General features: G+C 43.0%; 1 protein-coding gene across 2 annotated transcripts in view; it reads right to left on the reverse strand.

Annotated features, from left to right (window-relative positions):
* The window catches only part of MAP4K4 (mitogen-activated protein kinase kinase kinase kinase 4), a 237,334-nt gene that overhangs the window by 77,540 nt on the left and 133,320 nt on the right, over window positions 1–26,474 (reverse strand). For both annotated transcript variants that reach the window (XM_074991463.1, XM_074991454.1), the window contains exons 4-5: window positions 4,911–5,036; window positions 211–321 (exon numbers count right to left, since the gene is read on the reverse strand). In XM_074991463.1, the coding sequence (XP_074847564.1) occupies window positions 211–321; window positions 4,911–5,036 (237 nt within the window). The remainder of the gene's footprint in view (window positions 1–210; window positions 322–4,910; window positions 5,037–26,474) is intronic.

Below are 26,474 nucleotides of genomic sequence, written 5' to 3' on the forward strand. Positions count from 1 at the left end.
TACAGAAACTGGTTCTCGAACACTAACAATGGTCTCTCATGACACAGTTATCTGCTTTTCAGAAAGATTGCCATTATTAGAGTACACAGCAGCTATTTGAGGCTTTTATTGCTAGAAGCTCAACCTAGCCATCTCTCTTAGGCTGTATCTGTATTAATACAGAAATAGGACTGTATTTTTCCCCCAGACACAACGTATTATCTCCCTCACCCTGAGAATCTCTCTGGAGATATACGCTATCCAGTCTTCTTTTAGAGTGTTCCCTTTTGTGTTCTTCACAAGGTCTGTGATAGACCCTGCTCCACAGAATTCCATAACAAGCTGCAAATAAACAAAGACAAAGCCAGCATTAAGTACAAAACACACACTTGTGCACAGCAACAAAAGAACTAACGGAAGGGCACAGTAACATTCGGTACAATGCTTGTGTCACACAGAGACAATGGTCAAGGTTAAGGTCTCCAAATGGAGAGTGAATCCGAACTCATTGCCTCTTGTGTAGCAGACATACAGTATACCCTAATGAGCACGTGGGGATTCAAACCATTTTTTCCAGCATAACCAGTGCATGCATGTGGGAGAGGAAGGGCGCTCTGGCTGAGGGACCAGAGGAGCACTCTGCCTACCCAATGCTCCTACAGCCAGAGGAGAACTACGGCTGGAGCAGAGCGATCAGCCACCCATCGCAACCCCAGGCTGCCGAAGCTGTCAGCCCTCCACCGATTGCAGTCCTGCTGCCAGAGGACTTCTCAGCTCTCCACTACAGTGAGCAGGGCTAGAGGTGAGATCCAGGGACCATGTTTGCTATAGCCCAAAATTTGCTATTGTAAAGGACATTATAGCAAGGGACCTACTGTATAAGTAATATGCCTCATATTAGTTGATTCATCTTCAAAGGCTCATTTATTCACTGTAATTTGATGCTAGGCATCTGGATCTTTTCTGTTAATACCATAACTCAACAAGCCTAGTGCTAAGGAGTTAAACTGATCACACCAACACAACCCATCTCATTCTCTGCAGCGTCCATTTATTTACAAGCGTCCAGAAGAGGCACTGGTTTTGCAAGCACATTTAAACCTCAGCTTCTTGAGGGGCTGAATACTGTCACCCGCAGCAAACTCAGCTGAAAACCTTTCACATTTAAATAACCTCTGTTCACCCATGCATTGAAAACCAACTTCCCTCTGTTCATAGTACCCTCAGAGATTTCCAAAATTTGATTTAGATGCCAACAGATTTTAGATATGCTGATTCTAAAACATATGCATGCCTGTCTCACATCCCTTTCACTACTGAAAGCTAAATTCACCCCACACATTAATGTTTAACTGAACATATTTGCACATACATATTAAACATATCTTACAAGATTCAATTTACTATACATTTACAGCTCTGAGTACGGTCTTTCAACCAGTTGTGCATCAGCCTTATAGTAATTTCATCTAGATGGCATTTACATACTTTGCTTATGAGAATGTCACACGTCATAAGCCTTACAAAAAACAATACATATCACAGCTACCGCTTTCCTTTACACCTGTCTCCCTCAAAAATCTAGTAAAGTTTGGTTTGTCATGATTTGTTCTTGACAAATCCATGCTGGCTATTCCTTACAACCTTTCTTCCCCCTAGTTTTCACAAACTGATAGTTTAATAATTTGTTCCAGTATCTTCTGAGGTAGCAAAGTTCAGCAGACTGGTCTATAATTCCCTGAATCCTCTGTTCCTCCTTTTAAAGGCAGATACTACATTTGCCCTTCTCCTTTGGTTTGGGAGCCCACTCTTCCTCAATGAGTTCTCAAAGATAACAGCTCCTGTTCTTTATTGCTTCTGCTACTCCTAAGAGACCCTTGGATAGATTTCATCAGGACTTGATGACTTGAACACATCTAACTTATCTAAATATTGTTTAACCCGTTACTTCTTTATTGTAGCTGGTGGTCCTTCCCCCCTGTTGTTAATATTGTGTTAAGTATCTTAGTCATTATTAACCTTTCTAGTGACGACTAAAACAGAACAGTCTTGATATGATCAGTTGCTATTAGATCTTCTCCACTGCTACATAGGATTGTTGACTTAGGCCCCGTTCCACCTTTGCAACAACACCACAGGCATATTTTGCTTATAGTGCTATTAACTTGAAATGTGCTGGGGAAAGTAGGAAATAAAAAAATATGAGAGGTATTAGGCATTTATGGAGTGCAAGGCATTGAGTGATACGCTTGATTTTCAGTTATCCAAAGTATGCCTCAGGACTTAACCACAAGGCATAAGTTGTGCCCTCCTTTTCTGCCTAACAAACAGGTTGACAGCAGAAAAGCAAGTATACCACATGCATGCAAAGCTACCTTGAGAAAGGCTGACAGTCTGGGGGCTTTTACAATATTGTGTAACACAGTAACTAGGCGTCTAGACTGCAATGACGTAAAGGATTTAATAAGAAATTCACAAATTGCTGAGGTCAATTATCAGACTCCTAATGATAATTACCTGGAACATCACACAGATAAAGGGCTGAAATAAAGGTTATGATGATCACGGAAAACATTATATGCCTATGTATCTGAAAGGTCAAATCAGGGATGGGTATAAAAGATGTGACTTTGTTCCCTAAATTCCGGATGCAGCAGGCTCCTAAAACAGTAAATGCTGGTTCACAACCTGCTTTCTTTTAATGTACTCCACTGACTGAATTCTTCTGGCTTGTTTCATGTAATGTTTAAGGATCTGTGCGTACACTATCCACTCTAAAAACTCTCTCTGAGCAACTGTTGTGTTGTTTGGTATTATTAATAAGGTGACTTATTTGAGTGTTAAGTAAAGCTTCTGTTTACATTTATCATCACTGTTGTCTGTCACATCAAACCAGGAACGAACAAAAACGTCTGTGTAGTCTCCTGAAAGGGAAGAACCTGTGCTAAACAATTAAAAACTCTCGTGCACACACAGGCAAGAACTGATTAGTTACAGGACCAACACTTTGCTTGCTCTCTCTCTCACACCTAATGTATTTAAAGACCTTTCAGGTCCCTCCTTTGGTAGGTGTAACTCATTTTGTGCATTAGTCCTTCTGATTTTCTCCCTACATCCTTGTTCAAGCCTTTTGTATTCCTACTTCACAATTTGCCCATATTTCCAGTTTTATGGGATTTTTTTTCAGGACATTAAGAGCTCCTCATGGAGCCATACTGGCCTTACTATTCTTCCTAGTTTTCCCTTGCAACAGGAAAGTTGGCAGTGGTGCCCTTAATATTGTCTCCTTGACAAAATGGCAGTTATTCTGAATAGCTTTATCCCTTAGATTTTTTTCCCCATGAATCTCTACCAACTGGTTCTCTGCATCTGTTGAAGTCAGCTTTTTGAAGCCCACTGCTTTTATTCTGCTACTCTCCGTCCTTCTCTTTCTTAGAATCATGAAATCTATTGCTCCATAATTGCTTTCAAATTGCCTTCCACCCTCATATTCATTACCAATTCCTCCTTGTGGACCACAATTGAGTAAAAAGCTGTCCCCTCTGTGCCAACTTAATTTCTCCTCTTTCTGGAATAAAAGGTTGGCCCCAACATGTTTCAAGAACTTACTAGAAATTTTGAGTTTTGCCATGTTACCTTTCCAACAGTTGTCTGAATAGTTTAAGTTCCCCATTATTACCTGTTCTGCGTTTTAACTGAGGCTACATCTACACCAACGCCAGAAGATCAACCACTTAGGTTTGACTTTCTGTAACGCCGTTTTGCGCATGTGCAAAACAGCGCACTCCAGGATCCACATCAACCCTAGAACTCCTTGGCTATGTCTACACTAGCCAAAAACTTCGAAATGGCCATGCAAATGGCCATTTCAAAGTTTACTAATGAAGCACTGAAATACATATTCGGTGCCTCATTAGCATGCGGGCGGCCGCGGCACTTCGAAATTGACGTGGCTCTCTGCCGCGCGGCTCGTCCAGACAGAGCTCCTTTTCAAAAGGACCCCACCGACTTCGAAGTCCCCTTATTCCCATCTGCTCATAGGAATAAGGGGACTTCGAAGTAGGTGGGGTCCTTTCGAAAAGGAGCCCCAGCTGGACAAGCCGCGTCAATTTCGAAGTACCGCGGCTGCCCGCATGCTAATGAGGCACTGAATATGTATTTCAGCGCTTCATTAGTAAACTTTGAAATGGCCATTTGCATGGCCATTTCAAAGTTTTTGGCTAGTGTAGACACGGCCCTTGTGAGCCACAAGGATTAAGGAAGGTCGATGGGAGGAGCACTCCTGTTGACCTCCTGTGAAGACGGGCATACCAAATACCGTGTAGCAGCTGTTGACCTTCCACATAAGCGCAGACATAGTCTATTTCTGTTATTTGTTCGGAGAATGCCTCATTAACTTCCTCTTCCTGATTTGTGGGTTGAAGTAAACCCCCACCATGACATCACCCCCATTTTTTTACCCCTTTATCTTTACCAAGAGAGTTTTAACTAGTCTACTTTTCACCTCCTTATGGATCTCAGCGCAAATGCGTGCGTATTCTTGATATACAATGAAACACTTCCTCCTTTTATGCTACCTGTTTTTCTTCAACTAACTATATCAATTACCTAGTCATAAGACTTATCCCAACAAGTCTTTGTGATGCCAATTAAGTTAAAACTTAGCTTATATTCTAATGCTTTCAGATCTTTCTGTATATCTCTTGTGTACAGAGATCCAAGATTTTTATGATGAACTGAACATTAATAGCAAATTTTAGCTTTATTTTCTTAAGCTAGTACAACCAAGACTGTGTAATTTATAATAAAACACCTTTCATGAAATACCAAATTTCATTAATGTTATGTTCCCAATATAATCTTTCTGTTGTCCTCAAATTATTACCAAAAAGGGATAAACCTATGAGCATGCTTAGGAAATATTTGCTTACCCACAATTGGTCATCATGTCCGGGGGGACTTTTCTTAATGAAAGCACCATAATAAGTTGCGATGTTTCTATGATGAGAGTATTTCTTTAGCATATTTATCTCCAGTTTGATTTCTTCTTCTTCATCCTTCAGAACAAAACAAAAAGCACGTATTTCATTTCACAATAAATTATTTCCTCTCTCATGCATGGATAGATATATGTGAAAGTTCAATTTACATCAGCAGTACAATCAGTAAACACAATATGGCTTCATGCCACAGAACTCCAGTGCTTATGGAGAAAAGTATTTATTCTCCAGAACTTCAGTAATACTGAAAAGAAATTGGTGACTGAAAAAAAAGATTCACATATAACTGATTTCAATTCCATAAAAGCTTCCTATACATAGTGTGTTTGAACAAGAGTGTTTTGGAAAGACCAAAGGGGTTCCTTTATCAAAAATAATGGTAAATAGGAAAGTCTCTCTCTTCAAAGTTATTATAATCATAGAATTTAAACTCAAAACACTTAAAACTTGCTGACAAGCCTTCCAAAGTGACTTGCAGAGGGCAGCTCAAAACTAGAATAGACCCAAAAGAAAACCATCCTGAAATGGAAACATTGTTTTTGCGGGGGTGGTATGGATTTCCACTCCTTGACTTCTTGAAACACTTCTGGAGTTGAAAAAAATTTGACCAATTATATTTAAAATCCCATATCACTGTGCTGAGCAAATTTTCACAGCTGAAGTGTGCTCTCAGGAGTGGGTTGGCTGGGAGCCTATTTTGTCCAAAGAGCAACAGACAGACCCGGTCTGCATCAGGAAGACAACTTGACAACTGAGGAAGCTGTCTGACTTATGTGAATGAGTCATTTGCACTGCTCAATATGGCTGCAGAGGAAAAGCAAGTGCGGCAGGAAGAGCATGGCTGGGATCCTTCATGTAAACAGGACACTGTACACAAAGACAGAGGAAGGGGTTTTACTCCCTTGGTCAAGCATTCCCGCATAGGCAAAGAGAGGAAGCTAGTTTTCTTCCATAACCAAATGGTAAAAGGTTTCATGCAACAGAAAGCAGTACACTCAGCAAATCACTGGTGGAGGGGTTGGGTTTTTTTTTCTTGGTTCAGTGGCTGAACCACAATAAAGCTAAAAGGATTTTGTTTTGTTTGAACCCCAAACTAAATGTTTTTGCTTTTTCTAAACTATACAAAAAACATTTATGTGGGGCGAACAAATTTTCTAAATATTGCTTTAAAGAGCCATTAAAAAAAAAAACCGATTGGATGTCAAAACCAGATGTCAAACTGCCTCATTTTGACAGTTTCCCAGTGAACTGTTTTGGCTTTTAAAAAATTTGTTTTCAACATTTTTCTCTGATAAAACATTCACTGTATTAACCCCAAATTTACAAATAGTTAAGTTCTCCAAAAATGCATTTCCAGGAAAAACGTCAGAAAAAGTTAACCCAGTTCTGAGCAGATTCCCCAACAGGCATCTGAGACCTGAGGGCTGGAGAGGGTTCAAAGTACAGACAGAGTGCGCAAAGACTGAGGCGAATAGCAGAACACATGACTGAAAGGCAGAATGATGGTCTACGGAGGTACACTCATCCCTTGTTAAACAAGTACTTTAATTACGAGTACTCGCTAAAACGAGGGACACGCATACCTACCTGACGCGACAAGTTGTTATGTAAAGACAATAGGACAGGTTCCCCCGCCTCGACCCAAAAGGTCTGTGTGGCACCAGGGAGGTGCCAAGCGCCTCCCAGTCCCAAGGACCCAGCTGCGGACCGCCCCAAGCCCAACGAGCTGAGAGTGTGCTTACCCCTGAGAACACTAATGGAGCTATGTGCCTTCCCTGAACCCACCTGGCGGGAGGGAGCCGGCAAAGAAGACTGAGACACAAGAATAGGTTACAAACTAACTGACTATTTATTAAACATATAACAGGGTTAACAAAAGGAACAGTAACAAAGAACACTTTATGTAATGTGTAACAGTATGTGTGTATTTAACTTACGGCTATGTATGATATACTCATGGTGCTTGGCTAAAGCTCCTCTTGAATAAATGTAGTTTTTATTTTTCCGCAAAGTAAAGTGGTTGGTTAATTAAATATGCTGGGAAAGGGAATTGAGACAATAAAAGGAACAAAGGGGACACCCGGTGCCCAGACCTTTCTGTCAGTGCTACCGGATGGGGAGATAAAACGCCACCACCTGCGATCCTGCGCAGGTCGGCCGCAGCGAGGAACCCTTGTACTAAAAGGGGACCTCGATAATGGGGGATAAACGAGGGGCCCAATAGAGACTCCCTCTGAATAATAGGATAAGGGAATGAGGATAAAAAGGGCTAGAGAACCAGGGAGGCATTAGCCTTCACCTTGCCAGGTAATGTGTACCTATTTAATTTTAAGCTTATTATTATAAATTATTAAACTATTGGAAGACTCTAGCAATATTAATAATAAATAAAGCCACTATAATTAAGTGTGCCTATTGCCTGAGCAAAGGCCTGGCCTTGAAGGGTCAGGCCCTCGGGTCTTGCGGGGCCTCGTCAGACCACTCTGCAGTGTAAGGGGCGCGACCCGCTACTCCTCCACAGGGGGCCCCGAAACCCAGACGGTGGTGTTTATTCCTTATCGGTTCAGTAGATAGGGTAAATTACGTGTCCTGGAGAATTAGTCGAGTCCGGTAGATTAGGCCGTATTTGAGTGCATGGTCCAGTCAGGTGCAGGCGTCGATGCCGCAAGATGGCGGAGGCGGCGGGAGCGCTGGTGCCACTAGGCGGTGGGACCCTGGGCTTTGCAGCCAGGTACGCAGTACCCCGCCAAAAAGGCGGGGCCAGTTCGCCACCTGGCCGCTCTACCACAGGGCCCGCTTGCTGCTCCCTTGACACAGGTGCTGTGACAAGAAATCTTGCGCTTCAAAAAAAACCAATGGGGCCGCAGGCGGCATCAGGCAGCGCTGGCCCAGCAGCAGCAGGTGGGCGCCACCGGTGATCCCTCAGGAGCTCTTCACAAAGATCTTCGCCTTCAAGGCTAGCCTAAGGGTCAGTGGACGTTGCTGGAGCAACCACACTCCCCTAGGTGGTGCCGCTGTTTTGACAGCGAGCTCCCAGGGCCAAAGAATGCAGGGGCGATCCTTACTTTTATAGACAGTCTCCATGCATTATTCATGAGCTAATTTAAATATTCATGCTTCTCAGGTACAGTTTTCAATCAGGTCCAACCGGGTCTGGAAGCTTCCAGAAAACTGGAACTCCACCCAATCAGGAGCCTTTATTCAAACAAGTGCTTATGAATTATTCATGGATTCAGGTTACCGGGGAAACCAACTGACCGAAAGGGACCGTTGGTGCTGCAGCCAAATGGCAGCCTATGACAATTTAGATTTCTCATGTGCCTGCACTGATTTTATGTGGCCAAAGGCTTGTATCCCCTGGCCCACGGGGATGATTATGCCCAGGGGATGGTAAAAATCCCCAACACTACTTTTGTTCGCTAGATGAGTGAATGCCCACCAAAGACCCAACCCGCCTCAGCTTGAGCCCCCCACTGGCCCTGCAGACCCTCCCTGCCACAGCCTGAACCCCCCGCCCTCCCCGCAGACCCAACCCGCAGCAGTCTGAAACCTCCCTGGCCCCACAGACCCAACCCGCAGCAGCCTGAACCCTCCACTGGCTTTGTAGCCCCAACCCGCTGCAACCCTAACACCCCACCAGCTCCATGGCCCCAACCTGCCTCAGCCTCAACCCCTGCCCGCCCCGTGGACCCAACCCACCAGTAGGTTTTAACCTTCCCTCCTGCTCATGGCCCCAAACTGCCCCCAGCCTATAATCCTCTTTACCCCACCCCCAACCCAAGGTTCACTTATCCTTCAAAAGCAGTGCTACCTGCTGCCTCTCCTTCGCTGAGATACGAGCACTTGGAACCAACCAGAGACTTTCACATGTAGTTTAATGAGAAATTAGGGTCCCTATTACGAGTTTTTGCCTATGAGCAGAAATTTGGGAATCAGTTGAGCTCGTCTAGTGACAGATGAGTGTAATGTTAAGAAGGGAGAGGAACTGGAAAACTACCAGTGAAGACAAACAGCAGGTATGCTCCCATCCTAACAATCAATCAACCTGGAGCCCTTTTACAGTAAACTCCTTCATATCCAGCATTCTGTCACCCGGAACTTTCAAACAACTGGCATTTTAACCATAAGAAAAGGTTAGTTACGTTTTCCATAAGTACAGTATTGTGAACATAAATACAAATAAACACAGCAAATACAGCATAAGTTAACAGAGTACAATACTCCTGTTGCTGGTAAATAAAGTAGTTTGCATACATTTTTGTTTGTTTCTTAATATCTAGTCTTGTTTTTCTTTAGTGTTTTACATTGCTAGACATACCTCTCTATTATCCAGAATACTTGCATTTCCAGCAACCTCCCAATCGGGTGGGGTGCCAGATAGGAAAGAGTTTACTATAATACCAATGGGGGGGCCAAAGTACAGCTCCCAAGCCACACATGGCTCTTTTATGAAGTGCAGCTCCCAGAGCCCTCCAATACCCTCTCCATTCTTTGTCTGCCAGGCTGTGGATGGGGCATGGAAACTCAGGGTTTCTGCTTGGTGTCAAGGGGTCCCAAAAATATAGGGTTGAGGTCCATAGGGCTAGGGCCTTCTGCCAGAGATGCCTGGGGCCTAGCAGTCGTGTCCCCTCACAGGCATGCTCCATCCCTTGCCCTCATCAGCCTTCCCAGGCAACTCCCAGGTGCTAGCTCTGTGGCAAACATCTGTGCGCTGCTGATTTAGCTCAGGGGTGGGGAACCATTTTTTTGGGTTGAAGGGACACAAACTCACAGGAGAAAAAAAAAAATCAGATGGGGGCATATAAAAACGAGAAGCCAAAAATAAAAATAAAATTAAAAAACCCATGAAACCCTTACTCATGTGGCCCCTGAGACATCTCACTCCCACGCACCACAGGCAGGGGCACCAAAGTGCAATGGGGGTGGGTCAGAGTTCAGTGTGTGTGAGGGGGCTGTCAGAGAGCAGGTGCAGGGTGTGGGTGGCAGGGAGGATGCAAAAACAGGCTGGGGGGGTGGCAGCGATTGGGGTGGCAGGAGAGGGTGGGCTGGGGGGTTCAGGAGCAAGCTAGAGGCAAAGGGTCTGGCCAGGCGGAAGGCTGCAGGAGCAGGCTGTGGTTGGGGGCTGCGTGGGAGGATGCCAGAGCATGCAGGGTGGTGGTCTTGGGCACCTGGGTATGAGGGGATGCAGTAGCAGAGGAGGATGGTCTGCGCAGGAGTGGCCTGGGCAATAGGGGGTGCTTAACTCTGTGCATTGCCCCCGCTCTCCCCTCCCCAGCTGAGGGCACAGCAACATGGAGAAAAGTGCTCCAGAGAGGCTGTTCTCCTGTGCTCCCAGGCACCACCACCACACAGCTCTGACTGGCTGCAACTCTGGACAATCAGAGCAGCAGGGGAAGACTCCCTCCAGGCAGTACTATGCTGCTGCTCCCCCCAGCGAGGGGAGGGTGGAGGAACAGGAGGCAGCAGCCTCAGAAGCACAGGTGGGGCTGCTTCCTGCCCCTGCCAGGTAGAGCCCATGGGCTGATCTGTGCCCAGCTTGCCTGGATCTGGCCCACAAGGCTCAGGGCTCCACATCCTCCAAGGACAGGCACCTCCTTCAGGTCCCAAGACTCCCTTTCTCTGCAGGGCCGATTCCCTAGCTACACCACATCACAGTGAGACTGAAGCCCGGAGCCCCCACCAGGTGTGCCTAGCTCTTGAACTTCTGATGATTGTCATATGCGGCTCAGAGGGCTGGCAGGAGACTGAGAGACATGTCATGAGACACTAAAGCCTCAGTTTGAGGGGAAGGCAGCAAAACTATTGATTCTCCCACAGTATCGGCAACTGATAATGGGGAATTTTAAACAGTAAATTACACCGCAATTTACAAAAGGCCTAATGGTAAAGTATACTATTCCCAGCATGTGCAGGTGTCAGGTGACAGAATGCTAGCTAAATATTTACCGCATTGCTGTAGCTTTTTTCTTAGCATAAAAATAGCAGGCTCTACACTCAACAAAATAGTATTTACTTTACAATTAAGCTCTCTCCTCTACATTAGTCAATTTTAATTATTAATGTGGGAGAACTCCAAATACATCAGAATTAACTGGTTTTTATCTTTTCATTAACTTTTCTTTCTAAAATATGCTTAAACATGGTGTAAAATATAAAAACAATATGGTAAATCAAAGCCCTCTGTAAACATCGTTCCTGAGAAAGAAGAATAATTTCATCATTCCTAGCCACATGACATATTGTTTGAAGTTAATGGACTCCTCTGCTCTTTAGCTTGATTTTTGATCCATCAAAGGTCTTTTGTATGCTTTTGTAGAAGCCACACAAACACAACAAACCATGAAATATAATAGGCCATGCTGGAGGTTGGCCACCCATATTTAGGGTCACAGAGAAAAAGACATTGCATACAAACAACATATTTCTCAAAAATACTATTTAAAAATACTCCTGTGTAGTGCAGGTTTCACTCATGCTCACAATGATTTCAACAGATACAGGACTAGACCTACAGGGCTATAGTCAGGGATGACTTTCAGTCTAGTAGCTTTTAGGAGTACACCTAGTGACATTTCAGAACGGCAGAAGGAAGGCTGATAGAACTGGGTAAATCTAGCACAGGCAAAGCACTGTCAGTTATCCCATGCAGCTGGGCCAATGCAAGAGCCCTGACCAAGAGCAGCCACCTCTCCCTTAACCACCACCAATCACAATGCAATACAACAACCTGTTACTTTAGTTTTCAAGGGACTTTAGTCCACAAGACAAAAGACCAACCTTACCATATGGTTTCCATCAAATTTGAACTCTGGGTTACAGAGATGAACAACTCCAGTGCTCTTAGCATCACCAAATCTTTAAAGAGGATTCAGTTTCCCACCACCACTTAAATCAATAGCCTTGTACGCCATTAAATTATTTCTCTTTTGGAAAGTTGCATTGAAACTAATACTTTACACTCAGACTACTGCCTCCTAACCACGATAAACAAGAAAGGCAAAAACAACAAAGAGTCCCTCAGCACCTTGAAGACTAAACAAATTTATTTAGGCATGAGCCTTTGTGGGTTCGAATCTGTTGTTTCTGCTGAAACAGACTGTCACAGCTACTCTTCTGAAACAATACAGGCAGCTCAGCCTAGCAATTTAGGAGTTTGTGACTTTGTTCTTTAAAGCTAACAACTGAGTTACTTTCATCTTCCATTTCATGATTATCTATTATATTAATTTACATTAACGAGTTACACACACAAGAGAGAAAAAAGGAGTGACTATGAAAGATAATAAATATAAAATCACTAATCTGTGGTGAGGTAGTTTAGCAAGCATAAGTCTAAAAGATATTAGCTGGCATAGAAATATCATGTTGGTTTTTTTTTTTTTAAATGAGACCAAAGCCTTCCAAAATCTGTCCAGAATAAATCAGAAAAAAAATATAGATTTTTTAGCAGACAAAAATGGCCTGTTCTCTGAATATTTAAAGCATGTTGAAATAAATAAAAACTTTTCTTCCATTGGCCTGAAGGTCTACACCAGGCGTGTCCAACCCGTGGCCCGCGGGCCGCATGCGGCCCTGGACAGCTAGTACTATGGCCCCACAAGATCATAAACTTTTAACATTATTATGTGATTTACATACATTAACTATATTATATATTTTATATGCAGCCCAAGACAATTCCTCTTCACTCAATGCAGCCCAGGCAAGCCAAAAGGTTGGACACCCATGATCTACACAATTAAAATGAGATGTCATACATCAGCGAATGTCATTAAAAACAATCAAGTAGTGTTTGAGACAAAAAATACATAACCATTTAACTTTCATAGAATCACAGAATGCTAGGACTGGAAGGGACCTTGAGAGGTCATCGAGTCCAGCCCCCTGCCCTCATGGCAGGACCAAGTACTGTCTAGACCATCCCTGATAGACGTTTATCTCTAACCTGTTCTTAAATATCTCTAGAGACAGAGATTCCACAGCCTCCCCAGGCAATATTCTCCAGTGTCTGAGCACCCTGACAATTAGGAACTTTTTCCTAATGTCCAACCTAAACCTCCCTTGCTGCAGGTTAAGCCCATTGCTTCTTGTTCTGTCCTCAGAGGCCAAAAAGAACAAGTTTTGTCCCTCTTCATTATGACACCCTTTTAGATACCTGAAAACCACTAGCATGTCACCCCTCAATCTTCTTTTTTCCAAACTAAACAAGCCCAATTCTTTCAGCCTTTCTTCATGTTCTCTAGACCCTTCATCGTTCTTGTTGCTCTTTTCTGGACCCTTTCCAATTTCTCCACATCTTTCTTGAACTGTGGTGCCCAGAACTGGACACACTACTCCAACTGAGGCCTAACCAGTGCAGAGTAGAGCGGAAGAATGACTCCTCGTGTCTTGAACACACACAACTTCATTTGCTCAATTCAATCTTACTGGTGAGTATTACAATTTTTTGAACCCAAGGACTACTGCATCAGTCTTTAGGTTTCAATCATTCTTTTGCTGCACTTACTACCATACTTGCTCTAAGAGACAAGCTGAAAAGAGAGATCGCAATAACCAACCACTACTCGCAGAGGCCACAGAACACTCTGCTTTCTGGTGTGCAGACCTTTGCAGAGAGATCACCTCTTGCAAGAGACCACTTTGCTAACTCGCATGAGTGGTCCCTTTCAGCATGTTTTACTGAACTATGTACTTAGACCCCAATACTAGAAGTTGTTACAATGTGCAGGCATTTGTTGGTTTGAGCCCTTGGACTGTAAACTATATGAGACAGGGCCTTTGAACAATGTCAATTGGACTAAGGGTATGTCTATACTTAAGAGAAGATTGCTGCACTGGGGTTATCTTCTGAAGTTTGATTTTGCCACATGTGTTAACATGCAGCAAAATTGATCTGTCTGCGCTCAGCCATCGACCCTGGCACTCCACAAAAGGACATCAGCGTGTGCCCGAAGAGCCCCGATCTACACTAGGGCAAAAAGTCAATTCTGTATATTGATTCTAGCTACGCTAATGGTATGGCTAGAATTGCATATGTGTAGTAGACTGTGTTCCCTACTGTAGAGCTAACCTAAGCTTTCTACATGTTATGGAAACATAAATAATAATATGAAAAAGTGGAGAGCTCATTAGCAGAGTTGATTGTTAATTTGTTAACTGAGGATAAATCTATACTCACACGAAGATCGACTGTGGGAAGATCGATCCTCTGGAGTTCAACTTTGCCGTGTCTGTTAAGACTCGGCAAAACTGACCTCTCTGGGCTTGGCTGTTGACCTCTGTACTCCTTGCTATTGCATGGAAAAGGGGCAACAATTCAAGACTTCTAAGCCCTGGACCACACTAGGTAAGAAAATTGGTATGTTTATTCTAGCTATGCTAATTGCGTAGCTAGAATTGCATATCTGAAATCAACTTCCTCCCTAGGGTAGATATAGCCTAAATGTTTAGTCAGAAAATGCTGATTGGTCAGAAATGATCCTTCCTGGCAGACAATTCCATTTATAACTAATCTCCTGATTTAAAAACACTTTTTGGAAAAAAAAATTCCACTTCGACATATTTTGAAATGAAAAGTTCCATTTTCTACTTCAAAGTGGCTTTTCAATTTGAAATTTAGATTATTTTTATTAAACAAGGTTAAAAATTAGAAAGTGCCAAAAATAAAGAAAAAAAAAAAACCTTGGGGCTGGAAAAGAAAGGTGGTTGTTGTGCGTTCGATTTAAGGTGAACTGAAAACTGGACCTCTGGCCTATGCTAAAGACCTTGCACAATTGCTATTACTGTTCTCAATTTCCAGAGCCCATTGGTCACAAAAACAGAGAGTAAGTTTAAAATGATCATGGAGAGAAAGTATCCCTCTGAGGGAGAATTATAAGGCTACATCCTATTCCTTGGAAGGCAGAGGCAGCTGGTAAGTCCCTCAGTGATTTTATGCAGCTGGCACCAATTACCAGTGCAGGCCATTATCAGTGGATACAAACAGCCATAGAAACATTCTTTGTCTCTGCCTGCGACACCACTTCTCTAAGTGTTTTCACTTATACATTCACCAGCTGTTTGTGACAGAACGTCTGATTACTAGTAATTTTGGCAGTAAGCTGTATTTTTGTAAAAGCTGCATGATTAAATCAAGTGGATTCCTCTCCAGTTTTCATTTAGTTTAATATTTTAAGGCCATTTAGTACCTCTAGGAATGTCTAAATTCAGTATGCCAACAAAGGACCTTCCCTGTAAACGGACTAGTTAGTTACAATAATAGTTATGCAGAAATCTATCACAATACAGTAATACCATTTCTCAAGATTTAAACTTACAAACATCACAAAACAGAATTCAGCCTATTAGCTGGAATAGTGCCACCTTCTGTCCACTGGGTACCTTGCACTTAGAAATCAAAGTTTTTGTTTTGTTCCCAACACACACTGTGTGGTAAATGAATTACCACACCCAATATGTGACAGTACTTCTCACGAGACAAAGAGCAATATGATAATTAGCTAATTGTTTAAATTCGCTATTTTTAAAGTGATAGTGTAGCTGAACACAACGAGACTAGAATAAAACCCAGCTAGAACACATCAACATGAAGAGCTATGACACCGAGAGTCAACCTATGCACTTCAAAGATCTTTCCTAAAAGTGTTTTCAGAATGAATAGGAAAATTTCCACTTTATCCCTTTTAATAAATAAATAAATAGATAGATAAATAAAATGGTGAAGTAACTACCAGGTACAATAAGCACTTAGTGGACAATATTTTCCAAAAACACTTGGATAGGTAACTTCCTATGCATTCTGTCGAGGCCTGGCACTGTGCAGCTCACCGGAAGGCAGTGCTGCCCAGCAATTAGAGTTTCCTTAAAAAACAACTGCTGAACTGCCCCGTATTTTCATTATGTACCCCCCCACCAAAAAAAATAAAGTGGGAAAAAATCCTAAAACCTCTTTGAAAAATCTTGCATGTGATGGCAATACCGGATCTACAAAGTGAATCACGATTAATAAACCATGTCCACGCAATCTTACTAAAACAATTTTGGTTTGTGGGTATTTATCACTTGATAGAATCGTCAACAGCAGAATGACAATACACTGGCCTAATGCCCAGGATGGACTGCAAGATATGAGAATATTCTTGGTACGGAAAAAAAATCTCTGCTTCACTGGAACTTGCCAGGGCGCCTGGACTTTTCTTAACAGCTACACGCCTGCGTACATTTTCCAAATACACAGCTGCATTCCAAACAGAGATAGCCTTTTTTACCCTTTACTGCATGCAGAGAGGAGCTGAAGCAGCCACTGCAGAGCAAGTGAGTGGACAACTCCTGCTTTACATGTGAAGCCTCACTGACAGCGCTGGAAGTGAAACGTAACTGGACGGGTAAGGGGGTATGATAGATTGGCATGGGTAAACGTCTCACGTCAGGCTCCACTTCTCATCCCTGAAATTAGCAGGCTTCCTCCTAAACTCCCAAACGGTCTGACGTAACGAAAACCAACACATTTTGGTTATGTTCCTATGAAGAAAAACCCCTCTTGGAACATGTAAGAAAATAAGTCTCTAGAATGTAAAAACTTTATTCATTCCTATTTAAATGTGAATACATACGTATAAAAACAGTAACAAATTTCAACATTTTTTAATGAGACGGATGAGCCTGAGACCCAGCAGCCCCTCGTATTGCCCCCCCCTTTTGAAATTTCAAGCACCCCTGGGGGCCCACCCTCCACTTTGCATACCCCTGTGATAGACGATTAAGTTTTTAAAGAGATTTCCAGCCAATGCCTGAAGCTGCCTGTGCAACCAGCACTGTGTGAACAAAGGAGCCATGAAAAGAGGAGCCAAAACCACTTAAAGACAATGCTCATTTGTTGTCTCCCCAGAATGACTTACTCCCCCAATCACTATGACTATAATATTCTCTTTTATCTCATTCTGCCTCTGGCACCTTGTTACTCACTGCATGCCTGGTGTCAAGACCACAATGAGAGAAGCTACATAATATTATGGGTGCACTGCTACTGACCTTATTAAGACAAAGGCACCACAGTATTTGCAGAAAGCAACCATGAAAGCAACCCCAGAGGGCAAAGCCAGGTTGGTGCCCTGATTCTTGGTCATGGCTACTTAAGAGCTTCCTGTTCAGATGGACAATTAAATTATACAGATGAAAGAAATATACATTCTCCATCACATCTGTGATATTACACATTAAATAACTAGCCTTCAACCCACATTTTCCCTGCAACAAAGCCCGCTGCCAGCTTTGTCCACATATCTTCTCTGGAAATACCATCACTGGACCTAACCAGGTTACTCACAGAATCACGGGCACCTTCTCATGCTCCTCTACTAACATCATATATGCCATCATGTGCCAACAATGCCCAGATGCTTTGTATATTGGGCAGACTTCTAACTCCCTTAGACAAAGGGTCAACGGGCACAAAACAGACATCAAAACACTCCAGATCCACAAACCAGTTAGTCAACATTTTAATGGAATGGGGCATTCTGTCAATGACCTCAAGGTATGTGTGTTACTGAAGAGAAATTATCGCTCCGTTTTAGAGAGAGAAGTGGACGAGCTGACTTTTATATTCAAATTCGGCACATTAACACATGGTTTAAATCATGATGGGAACTTTCTGAGTCACTATAGGGGCTCGTCTGCATACTTGGCTCAATTTAATTCTTGATCTTCCCCCTCCCACCCCTCCACTCTCTGATTTGCTCACCTTGATTATCTTTTTCTGATTTGTCCTCCTTGCTTACTGTTTTTGGTTCTCTGTGCCTTAAATATTGAGTCTGTTCTGGTCTGGCTATGGTCTGAAGAAGTGGGTCTGTCCCACGAAAGCTCATCACCTAATAAATTATTTTGCTAGTCTTTAAAGTGCTACTTGACTGCTTTTTGTTTCGATAGTGTATAGACTAGCACGGCTTCCTCTCTGTTACTATAAGGTTACCATCCACCCAGTATTTGGGACGCCAAAAAGGCATCCCCCAACTTATTTTTTAAAAGGGCCTAATTGTTCTGTATTTGGGCCACCCACCCACCCCACTCCAGCTGCTGGCCTTTTCCCGCCACCAGCTCCTGGCCCCAGAGGACAGTGGGCTGCCACATCTGTGCCAGTTCTCCAGGGCTCTGGAGGTGGGGGGTGCTTGCTGCTTCCCCAGGGCTGGTGGGGTAAGGAGTGCCGGCGGCTGCTGCCTCCTTCTCGGCTCCCTGGGGCTTGGTGGAGCACGGAGGAGCCACCCCTCCCCTGCTGATAACTCCCTGTCCCACATTTGGTACAGGGAGATTATGGTCGCCCTAGTTTTCTAGAGATCCCACCGAATAGGGAAGTACTCTTTCTTATTACATAACTGTTACTTTGCATCACCATTACTTGTATTAAAAATATTTGTTCTTGCTTAGAATCTAATTTCTGAAGTACATGATTAAAGGAAAATTCTCGCTACAAGATGTAAATATGAGAGTGGATACAAAAGGGGGACCCCCTGACAAAGAGAGAGATGGCTGTCATAAAGAAAGGATTTTTTGGAGGCTTTGCAGGGGCTAAAAAAAAAAAAAAAGTTGAAGCAGCATCTGTGTGCCCAAAGGAAGGGCTGGCTTTGAGGCAGAACTAAGTGAGGAATACTAAATATGTTCTTATACATTGTTGTTTCATTACACACAAAAAACTACTACATTAGAGAAAAGTTAAGGTGGAAAAATGAAGCACTCATGTCAGGAAGTAACAAGAGTGGTGTAACCTTAGCTCTAGCCTTGTGCATGCATTATGACTCTGGCTCCCAAGCTGGGGTCTGTAGACCCTGGAAATCCGTGAGGGTATGGCAGGGGGATTGTGAATTATATATATAAAAATCGTCATAGAAAATGATTTTAAATAAATTGTAACATTACAACCGTTATTTTTTAATTAAATAACTTCCAATAAGGTTATTAACGGCTGCCCAAAAAATCTGCGTTGTGGTCTCCTTTTTCATTTAATGAAGTGTACATAGAATTGGCTACTAGAATTGGCTTTGATGGGGGTCTATGATGGCTTGGGGGTGGGGGTTTATTGGGGGTCCATACCCATAAAAAAAAGGTTGGGCACCACTGCATTATGACATTCTGTAACTACACAAGTACATTGAAAACCATTCCCACGAGCTATCCAACTCATTCCGTGTACAAGATGCACTGAGCCAGCAAGTCACACAGCACTCAGGGAACAAGATTAAGCAGATATTTGTCTCCCTGTTGTTTAAAACTATGTCTGCCCCCCATCCCCATGAGATACTACTGTGGCCATGCAACTCATCCATCCAGTGCATGAGGCAACGATTTGCCACATTCCTGCTTCACTCATTTCACCATCCCCCTCATTCACCATTCAGCAGATCCCTGGAATGAGGCAGAAACAGTGAAAATGAAAAAATAATCATGCCATCTAAGGTGATATTACTGCAGATACATCATACATCTCTATATTAATTATTTTCATGAGCGTGTAAGGTCATCTCCATATATAACCTTCATTTCCACAGAACATCATATTAAGTCCTTTTATATAGAAACTTTGTGTAGCCATGTATGTTAACAAAACAAACCATCAGTCATGTAGCATTTTACAGACCAACAAAATAACGTATTAGATGATTAGCTTTCGTGGGACAGACCCACTACTTCAGATCTGGAGATAGTGCTGTACTAGAAATGGAATGACGGTTTTATAACACAGAGACAAAAAAAATTGAAATAAAAATTGACAAAATCAGACACACAGGATGGGGGGAGGCTTGTGTATTTGTGAGTGTATGAGTGTAATATAACATATGCATATGATGCAGTACTGATTGATATACGCATTACCAATGAATGTGGGGTTTTGCCTTATCCCTCTGCAAAAGATCCTTTATAATACTTAAGGACAACACCAAAATGCATACCATCACAGGAGTAGTCAAGATTACGTGGGGAGACTAGCTTTGCCATTTCCTGTGCGTAGCTCAATAGCCTTAAATTTTTTGGGGGGAGGGGTCAGAGGCAGAGGGTGAGATGTTACAGAATTATTGAAAGAAAAAATGAAGATCATCATATGCAATTATTTGTTAGACCGTGATGGAGTGGCTCTGCAATTGGAACTGCTATTTATGGAGCCACGTGAAATGCCAAAACCAACCACTTCAACCCCAGGGTGCCATCACTAATCTCTTGTTCCTCCTTCCCCTCCAGCAACACGAATGCGCTAGTGACCACCATGACACAGACGGAAAAATCTCATTTTCCCAATGACAATCCACGGACCTGAGTGTCAGCTGTGCACTTGGTGTGCCACATCTAGCAGTTAAAGGTCCATTCAGTCTCTACAACTAATCAATCCAGGCTCTCCCAATGAAGACTTCACTATCCTTTCAGTGCCAACCACAATCATCTGTGCAATGTTGACAGCAGCCAAAAAGAAGAGGATTGAAATAGGAAACTTTTCTTCAAAGGCCAACGAACAGCCGTTAGAGGGCTACAGCGATTACTACCAACCTGAGCTAGTTTCCAACCACAGACTGGAGGCCGTTGCAGACCCTTTCAGCCAACCAGTTCCAAAAAGTCTGATCAGGCTTTAATTAAGCAAGCTCTCCTCATTAACTGCCTGGGTCCGCACCGTCACTCATTGGCAAAATTTCTGTTGCTTGAGGGTGTGACAAAATACCCTCTGACTGACTTACACTACGCCAAAGGAATCACCAATGTAGAGAGCGCAACGTCAGTGGCAGATGCTCTCCTGCTACTCCCGCTATAGCACTGGTTGGTGGTGGTGGTTTAATCATGCCAATGGGAGGGTTTTTCCCCAGCAGCACAGAGCAGCTACACAGAGCTGCCTTGGTGCAGCCATACCACTATAAGGTCTCTAATATATACATAGCCTTAAACATTACAACTGCCATTTCTCCTTTTTAAAACATCTAGAAGTGCAAAGGTTACCCTGACAGACGGGCTGCTGTGTTTGAGAATGCCTTTAAAAATAAAAACACACTTAAAACACTTTGCCTGCTGCCTGGCAATCCATGTACAGAGTAACACACTTCACTTAACACACACTATGAAGAAAGAAATTTAACACTTTTTTTTTTTTTTAAGCAAAGGAGTCTTATGGAGGTAAACTGCCAGACAAAACAATGTCTAATATGCCAAACACCTAGGTGACAGGAACATGCGGCTAACAGCAATGTTTAATCCTTACTGTGGGTGACCGTCACACACACCCATCTACACCAAAAAGGAAAGGTTCAAATACAGGGTCAAGCTGCAATCAGCCTGGGGTCCTAAGCCACAGTCCAGGTGGATACTTTATTCAACGTAGAGTCCCTTTAATGAAACAACCAGGATTCCTACACTGTTAATAAAATGAACCTCAAAATTTGTATACATCTCTGTGAACAACTGAATGACAGTGAGTAAAAGCACTTATTCACTAAGGGCGCATCTACACTAGGAACTAAACTTCAAAGTTAACTTCAAGTTAGGCACTACATCAAAGTAGCCAGGAGAGAGTCTACACACATTTTTTTCCCCCCTTACTTCTAAGTCCTTACTCCATATCCGGGCATGGAGTAGTTTAACTTCAAAGTAGGGTGTGTGTAGATACTCTGCTTTCAAGTTGCTTACTTCAAAGTTGTAAACTTCAAAGCTATTTTTGTAGTGCAGAGACAGCCTGAAAGTCTTAACATAAAAGAAATCTCAGCCAGAAGATAATTACAGCCCCCTTTTGGTAGCTCTGGTTCAATATCACCCCAAATTTTCAAAAATGCAATTTTCAATTTAAAATAGCTTCTGGAAACATCTTGGGCATTTCTTAAGTATTTCCTTCTCCCTATCCCCTTCCAAAAAACAACACAAAATCCCACAGCAAGTACAAAGAGTTTTTAAAATTTCCTCGAAATGTCTTTTCTTGACCACTAGCAGCATTTAGTAAGAACAACTCCTCCTGGATTATTTGGCAGTAGCTTCTGTAAAACTGGATGTGGATTAAGGACACACTGTATAATAAGCATTTCAGAAACACACGGGAAGATGCCATTCCTACCCTCATGAAGTGACCACCCGAGAAATGAGTCAAGGTATGTCTTCACTACCTGTAAGACCAACCTTGCCAGGTTGATCTTCTGGGGTTCAATTTCACCCACCTAGCAGGGACGCGCAAAATCAAACTATTGGGTCGGCAGTTGAACCTCATACTCCTCAATCTTATAAGGAGTAAGAGAAGTCAACAGGGACAGTTTCTCCTGTCAATCTCCCTCTGTGAGGACGGCCAGGCAAGTCGATTGTAGATACGTTGATTACAGCTACGCAACTGCTGTAGATGGACTTGCCTATCTACAATCAACTTTAAGGTCTAGTGTAAACCTGTCCATGGTGGCTGTGGTTTTAGAAAGGTTTAGTTTAGATGTTGACCGCTGTGCCTTTTGACTTCCAATATGCTCTCACCCAGGAAACAGGAGGGGATGCGGCAGCTATGCAGAAGCCTGACACATATCATCATGAGGAGTCTCTCTCATCACAAAGGCTAAAAATATGCCTGCACCTGATCTCAGAACAGATGCACGGTTGATACACTTTTGTCTTCTTCTCAGCATCACTGAAGTATTCTGCCAAAGAGACATCTTCAAGAAAAAATGTTAAGAATGGACCTAGTCTGTGTGAATGAACTATGAGGCAGAATGGAAGCAATCAGAAAAAAAAGACAGGCTGACAGCAGCTTCATTGGAGCAAAAATTTCTCCTCAAAATTGCCCGTTCTCAAGAAAAGGATCCACGTAGATAACCCCAAAGGTTACAGAAGCAAGAAGAAATCTCTCTTCTAGGCTCAGCAGACTATAATTTACCTTTAGAGTCTGTTTGCACTTGGAAAATTAACTACTAAAAAGGAACACTATGATAAAAATGATTTACAGCTGAGTGACAAGATGATTATTATGTCAGTCTAGTATAATCATTAGACCTAATCACTCAAGTTATAATTCACCCTCAGACAATCAAGTCACTTGATTCACTGCTAACATTTTCTTCAGAATATACCTGGTGACGCTGACGTGGACAATATGCACACAATTTGAGTCAGTGATAATGAATGTGGCCATCAGAGAAACACACTCAGCTGCGGCAGTCCATGTCAAATTTAACCTTATGTTTGTGCCAAACTCAATAGCTCAGAGGACAAGAACCAGGCTGAAGAGGCTTTTGTCCCATGGCAGACTGAGAATGGCTGGGAAGGTAGGTACGTAAGTACGCTAAGTGAGCAGTATATACATTGGCTGGTGAGGTTTTGCTTCCGTTTGGTACGCTGACATTGGGTTGCTAGAGATGCACTCAGGCTAGGCTCAAGCGAATATGCCTGGCATTCCTCCATTACGTACAAAACCATTTTCGTACAGCTGCCAGCAGAAGAGAACCATATTCTTGGACCAGACGTTTTTGGCAGCAGCACTGCTGAGCATGCTTGGAAACCTCACAGTTAAGCTGCACTGGGAGAGTGAATTCACAATGAACAGTCACAAAATCCTACAGTCCATCTATCAGACATGGCGTCATAGCTCTGTTAGAGGTAGGAGAACTGACAAGAGGCAACCAATTACTGTACCTGCTTTAGAAAAATTACCCCTTCCCACCTCTGAACAAAATAAATGCAGCAAGTTCTTCTATCAACATCAGATTTCAATGTATTGCTTTTTATAGCCATAGTGGAGCAGTTGACAAGGAGGCTGTAATTAACAGCTAAGCAAATAAGCCTGGAGAAAATATAGATATGTCATAGACCTGGAAGAGACCTCGAGAGGTCATTGAGTGCACTCCCCTGCCATCTTGGCAGGACCACGAACCATCCCTAACAGATTTTTTTTTAAATCTATTTGCCCCAGGCTCCTAAACGGTCTCCTCAAGGACTGAACTCACAACCCTGGGTTTACAAGGCCAGTGCTCAAACCACTGAAGCTATCCCTCACCCAAAGCATAGAAGAGCCCTATATCAAAACACAAGTTTGTTTTTATCATGGAGCTGAGAACAGCCTTCCAGTTATAAAACAACCTGTTCCCATTGAAAACCAGAGCTGCTGTGCCACTCCACTGCCCACCTAAAAAGAACTAAAAAAACTGAGCTGCCCTGGCAAATTGCTCCTCAAGCCACATCCTGATGAAGGGAAAAGATGAAGCTGCACAAAGAAAAAACTTTTGCCATGAAGGTGCTAGCCTGGGACTTGGCAGATCTTGGTTCAATTCCCAGCTCTGCTCAGACTTCTTGTGAGACTCCAGGCAATTTATTTACTGTCTCTCAGTTCAGTAAACTGGGATCATAACTTCCCTCCTCCCAGCTTTTGTCCACACTGTCTCTCTTCTAGACTGTAAGCAATTTGGGATGAGGACAGTTGATATCTCTATAACATCTGACAAACTGAGGCTTTTAGGTGCTACTGTATTATACAAATAAATCATAACGCTACTCTTTGAGGTGGATAGCCAGCAGCAGCAAAGTGACCTACTGCTCATTCGACCCAACCAACAAGTAGAGGAACTCTTCTCTGAGTCTGTCGCATGCTAAAACAAGCCATGAAAATTATGTCAAAGTTGAAAGGTCAAACTATCCTGCACTGCCCAAAAAGAGCCCAAATACAGAATGTGATCCTTGTATATTTGGGGGGCTACTTCTGACCGCACAAGAGGGGAAAACGTTGAGTCTACTGGAAACTGTTCTGGTCCTTCCCTTCTTCTCTATAAAAAGTACTTTGGGCTAAAACGACTCCCAGCAGCCTGTTATACATCACACCCACAGACACAGATACTGTCCTAGCCTGTAAGTGTCAGAACATGATCATTTATAGCTCAGCTGCCGTCTGTTCCCCATCTGACTGAAAACATATGCACGCATATGCATATTCACTTCCCAAGCAGATTGGTTCATGCTTTCAACGGCAGCATTATTGTTTTTCAAATGAAGTCACAGACTACCTCTTCTTCCCATTTTCTCAGTTAAAAATTATACTCAGCAGCTTGACTGTAAAATAAGTGCACACGTAATGTGTTTTACTGAAATCCTCCTAGACAGAAATAATCTGATCTCTCTTGGAAAGAAGACCTTTTCAGTTTCCTAGTCTCCAGTGGCTACAGCATCTTCTGTGCCAATCACAGCTCCAGCTGGTTTAGCCAATCCAATCAGCAAGCATCTGCAGAATAGCAGCAGTTAAATCTAACATCTGAGTATGGCTTCATTTAAGGACTATTCATCTGTTACATGTGCAAAATGGGCAGCCATTCTCTTCTGCATAAACAGTTTCTTTTTCAAATTGTTTACAGAAGTAATACTATCATGCCAGGGTCTCATGGGAAGATGATTCATAAGCAGGAAAAGCACTATTACTGCATGCTCAGTCTGCTCAACCTAACAACTATTACTGCTCTTACTTGCCCTAGCCCAATAAGATGACAAAGTCACAGACTGGAAAGCCTTTAACCAGTTTGAAAGAAACAGAGACAGAGAGAGCCCAATTCACCGCTCACCTATACCAGATTGCACTAAAATAGACCCATTCACTAAAATGGAGAGAAACCCCCTTTAAAGCACTGTCACTGAAAGGGACAGCCAACACCTGTGGATTGCAACAGATGCTACACTCAGGACACAGTGCTTTGGGGAGTGGGATTCATTAAAGCAGAAGACATTCTGTGTAACCAAGGGACCGACTGAAGCAAGCCTGCCAGCCACGCAAAGGCCTTGTGGTTGGCCTAGAAATGCTGCCAAGCAGCATGCCAAATGCAGACGTCCCCAGAAGTTTTGTTCAAGTCCTGCACAAAGGAATAAGAAATAAGATCTCTTTGAACTGGAGAGAGGAAATGAAGTGAAAGTTCATGTGTGCAGAAGGTCAGCTTCAGGGAGCTCTGAAATATCTGAACAACGCCAAACACTGCTGGAGTCCTACTCCCAAGCAACAGAAGAAAGAAACCGTATAATGTACACAAGCACGGTGACTAGTGCCTGCAGGGGAGAGAGGTGCAGTGGGGCCGCCCAGAGGGGTACCGCACCTAGCCATTGAAAGCTGATGGGAGCACAAGGGGACGGTGCTACCAAAAATCACCTATGCACACCAGGTATCAGAGAGGTAGCCATATTAGTCTGTATCTTCGAGAACAACAAGAAGTCCTGTGGCACCTTATAGACTAACAGATATTTTGGAGCATAAGCTTTCGTGGGCAAAGACCCGCTTCACCAGATGCATGAGTGAGGGGGGTTGTTTCAGAGGGGTATTTAACGAGTGGGGTCCCAGTAAAAGTGAGGGCCAGAGCTGACAAGGGCTATTCAGTTAGGGTGGAAAAGGCCTTTTATCAGTAGTATGTATGAAGACAGAGAAAACAGGTCAGATAAGATGGGGGGCGGGATATTGCCCATTCTCAGTCTAATGTGGAAATATTAACACCTAGGGCAGAGAAGCTCCTTCTTTGGGATAATGGACAGAGCTTT

This window comes from Carettochelys insculpta, chromosome 1 (genome assembly GCF_033958435.1).
Source record: "Carettochelys insculpta isolate YL-2023 chromosome 1, ASM3395843v1, whole genome shotgun sequence".
Taxonomy (NCBI): Eukaryota; Metazoa; Chordata; order Testudines; family Carettochelyidae; genus Carettochelys; species Carettochelys insculpta.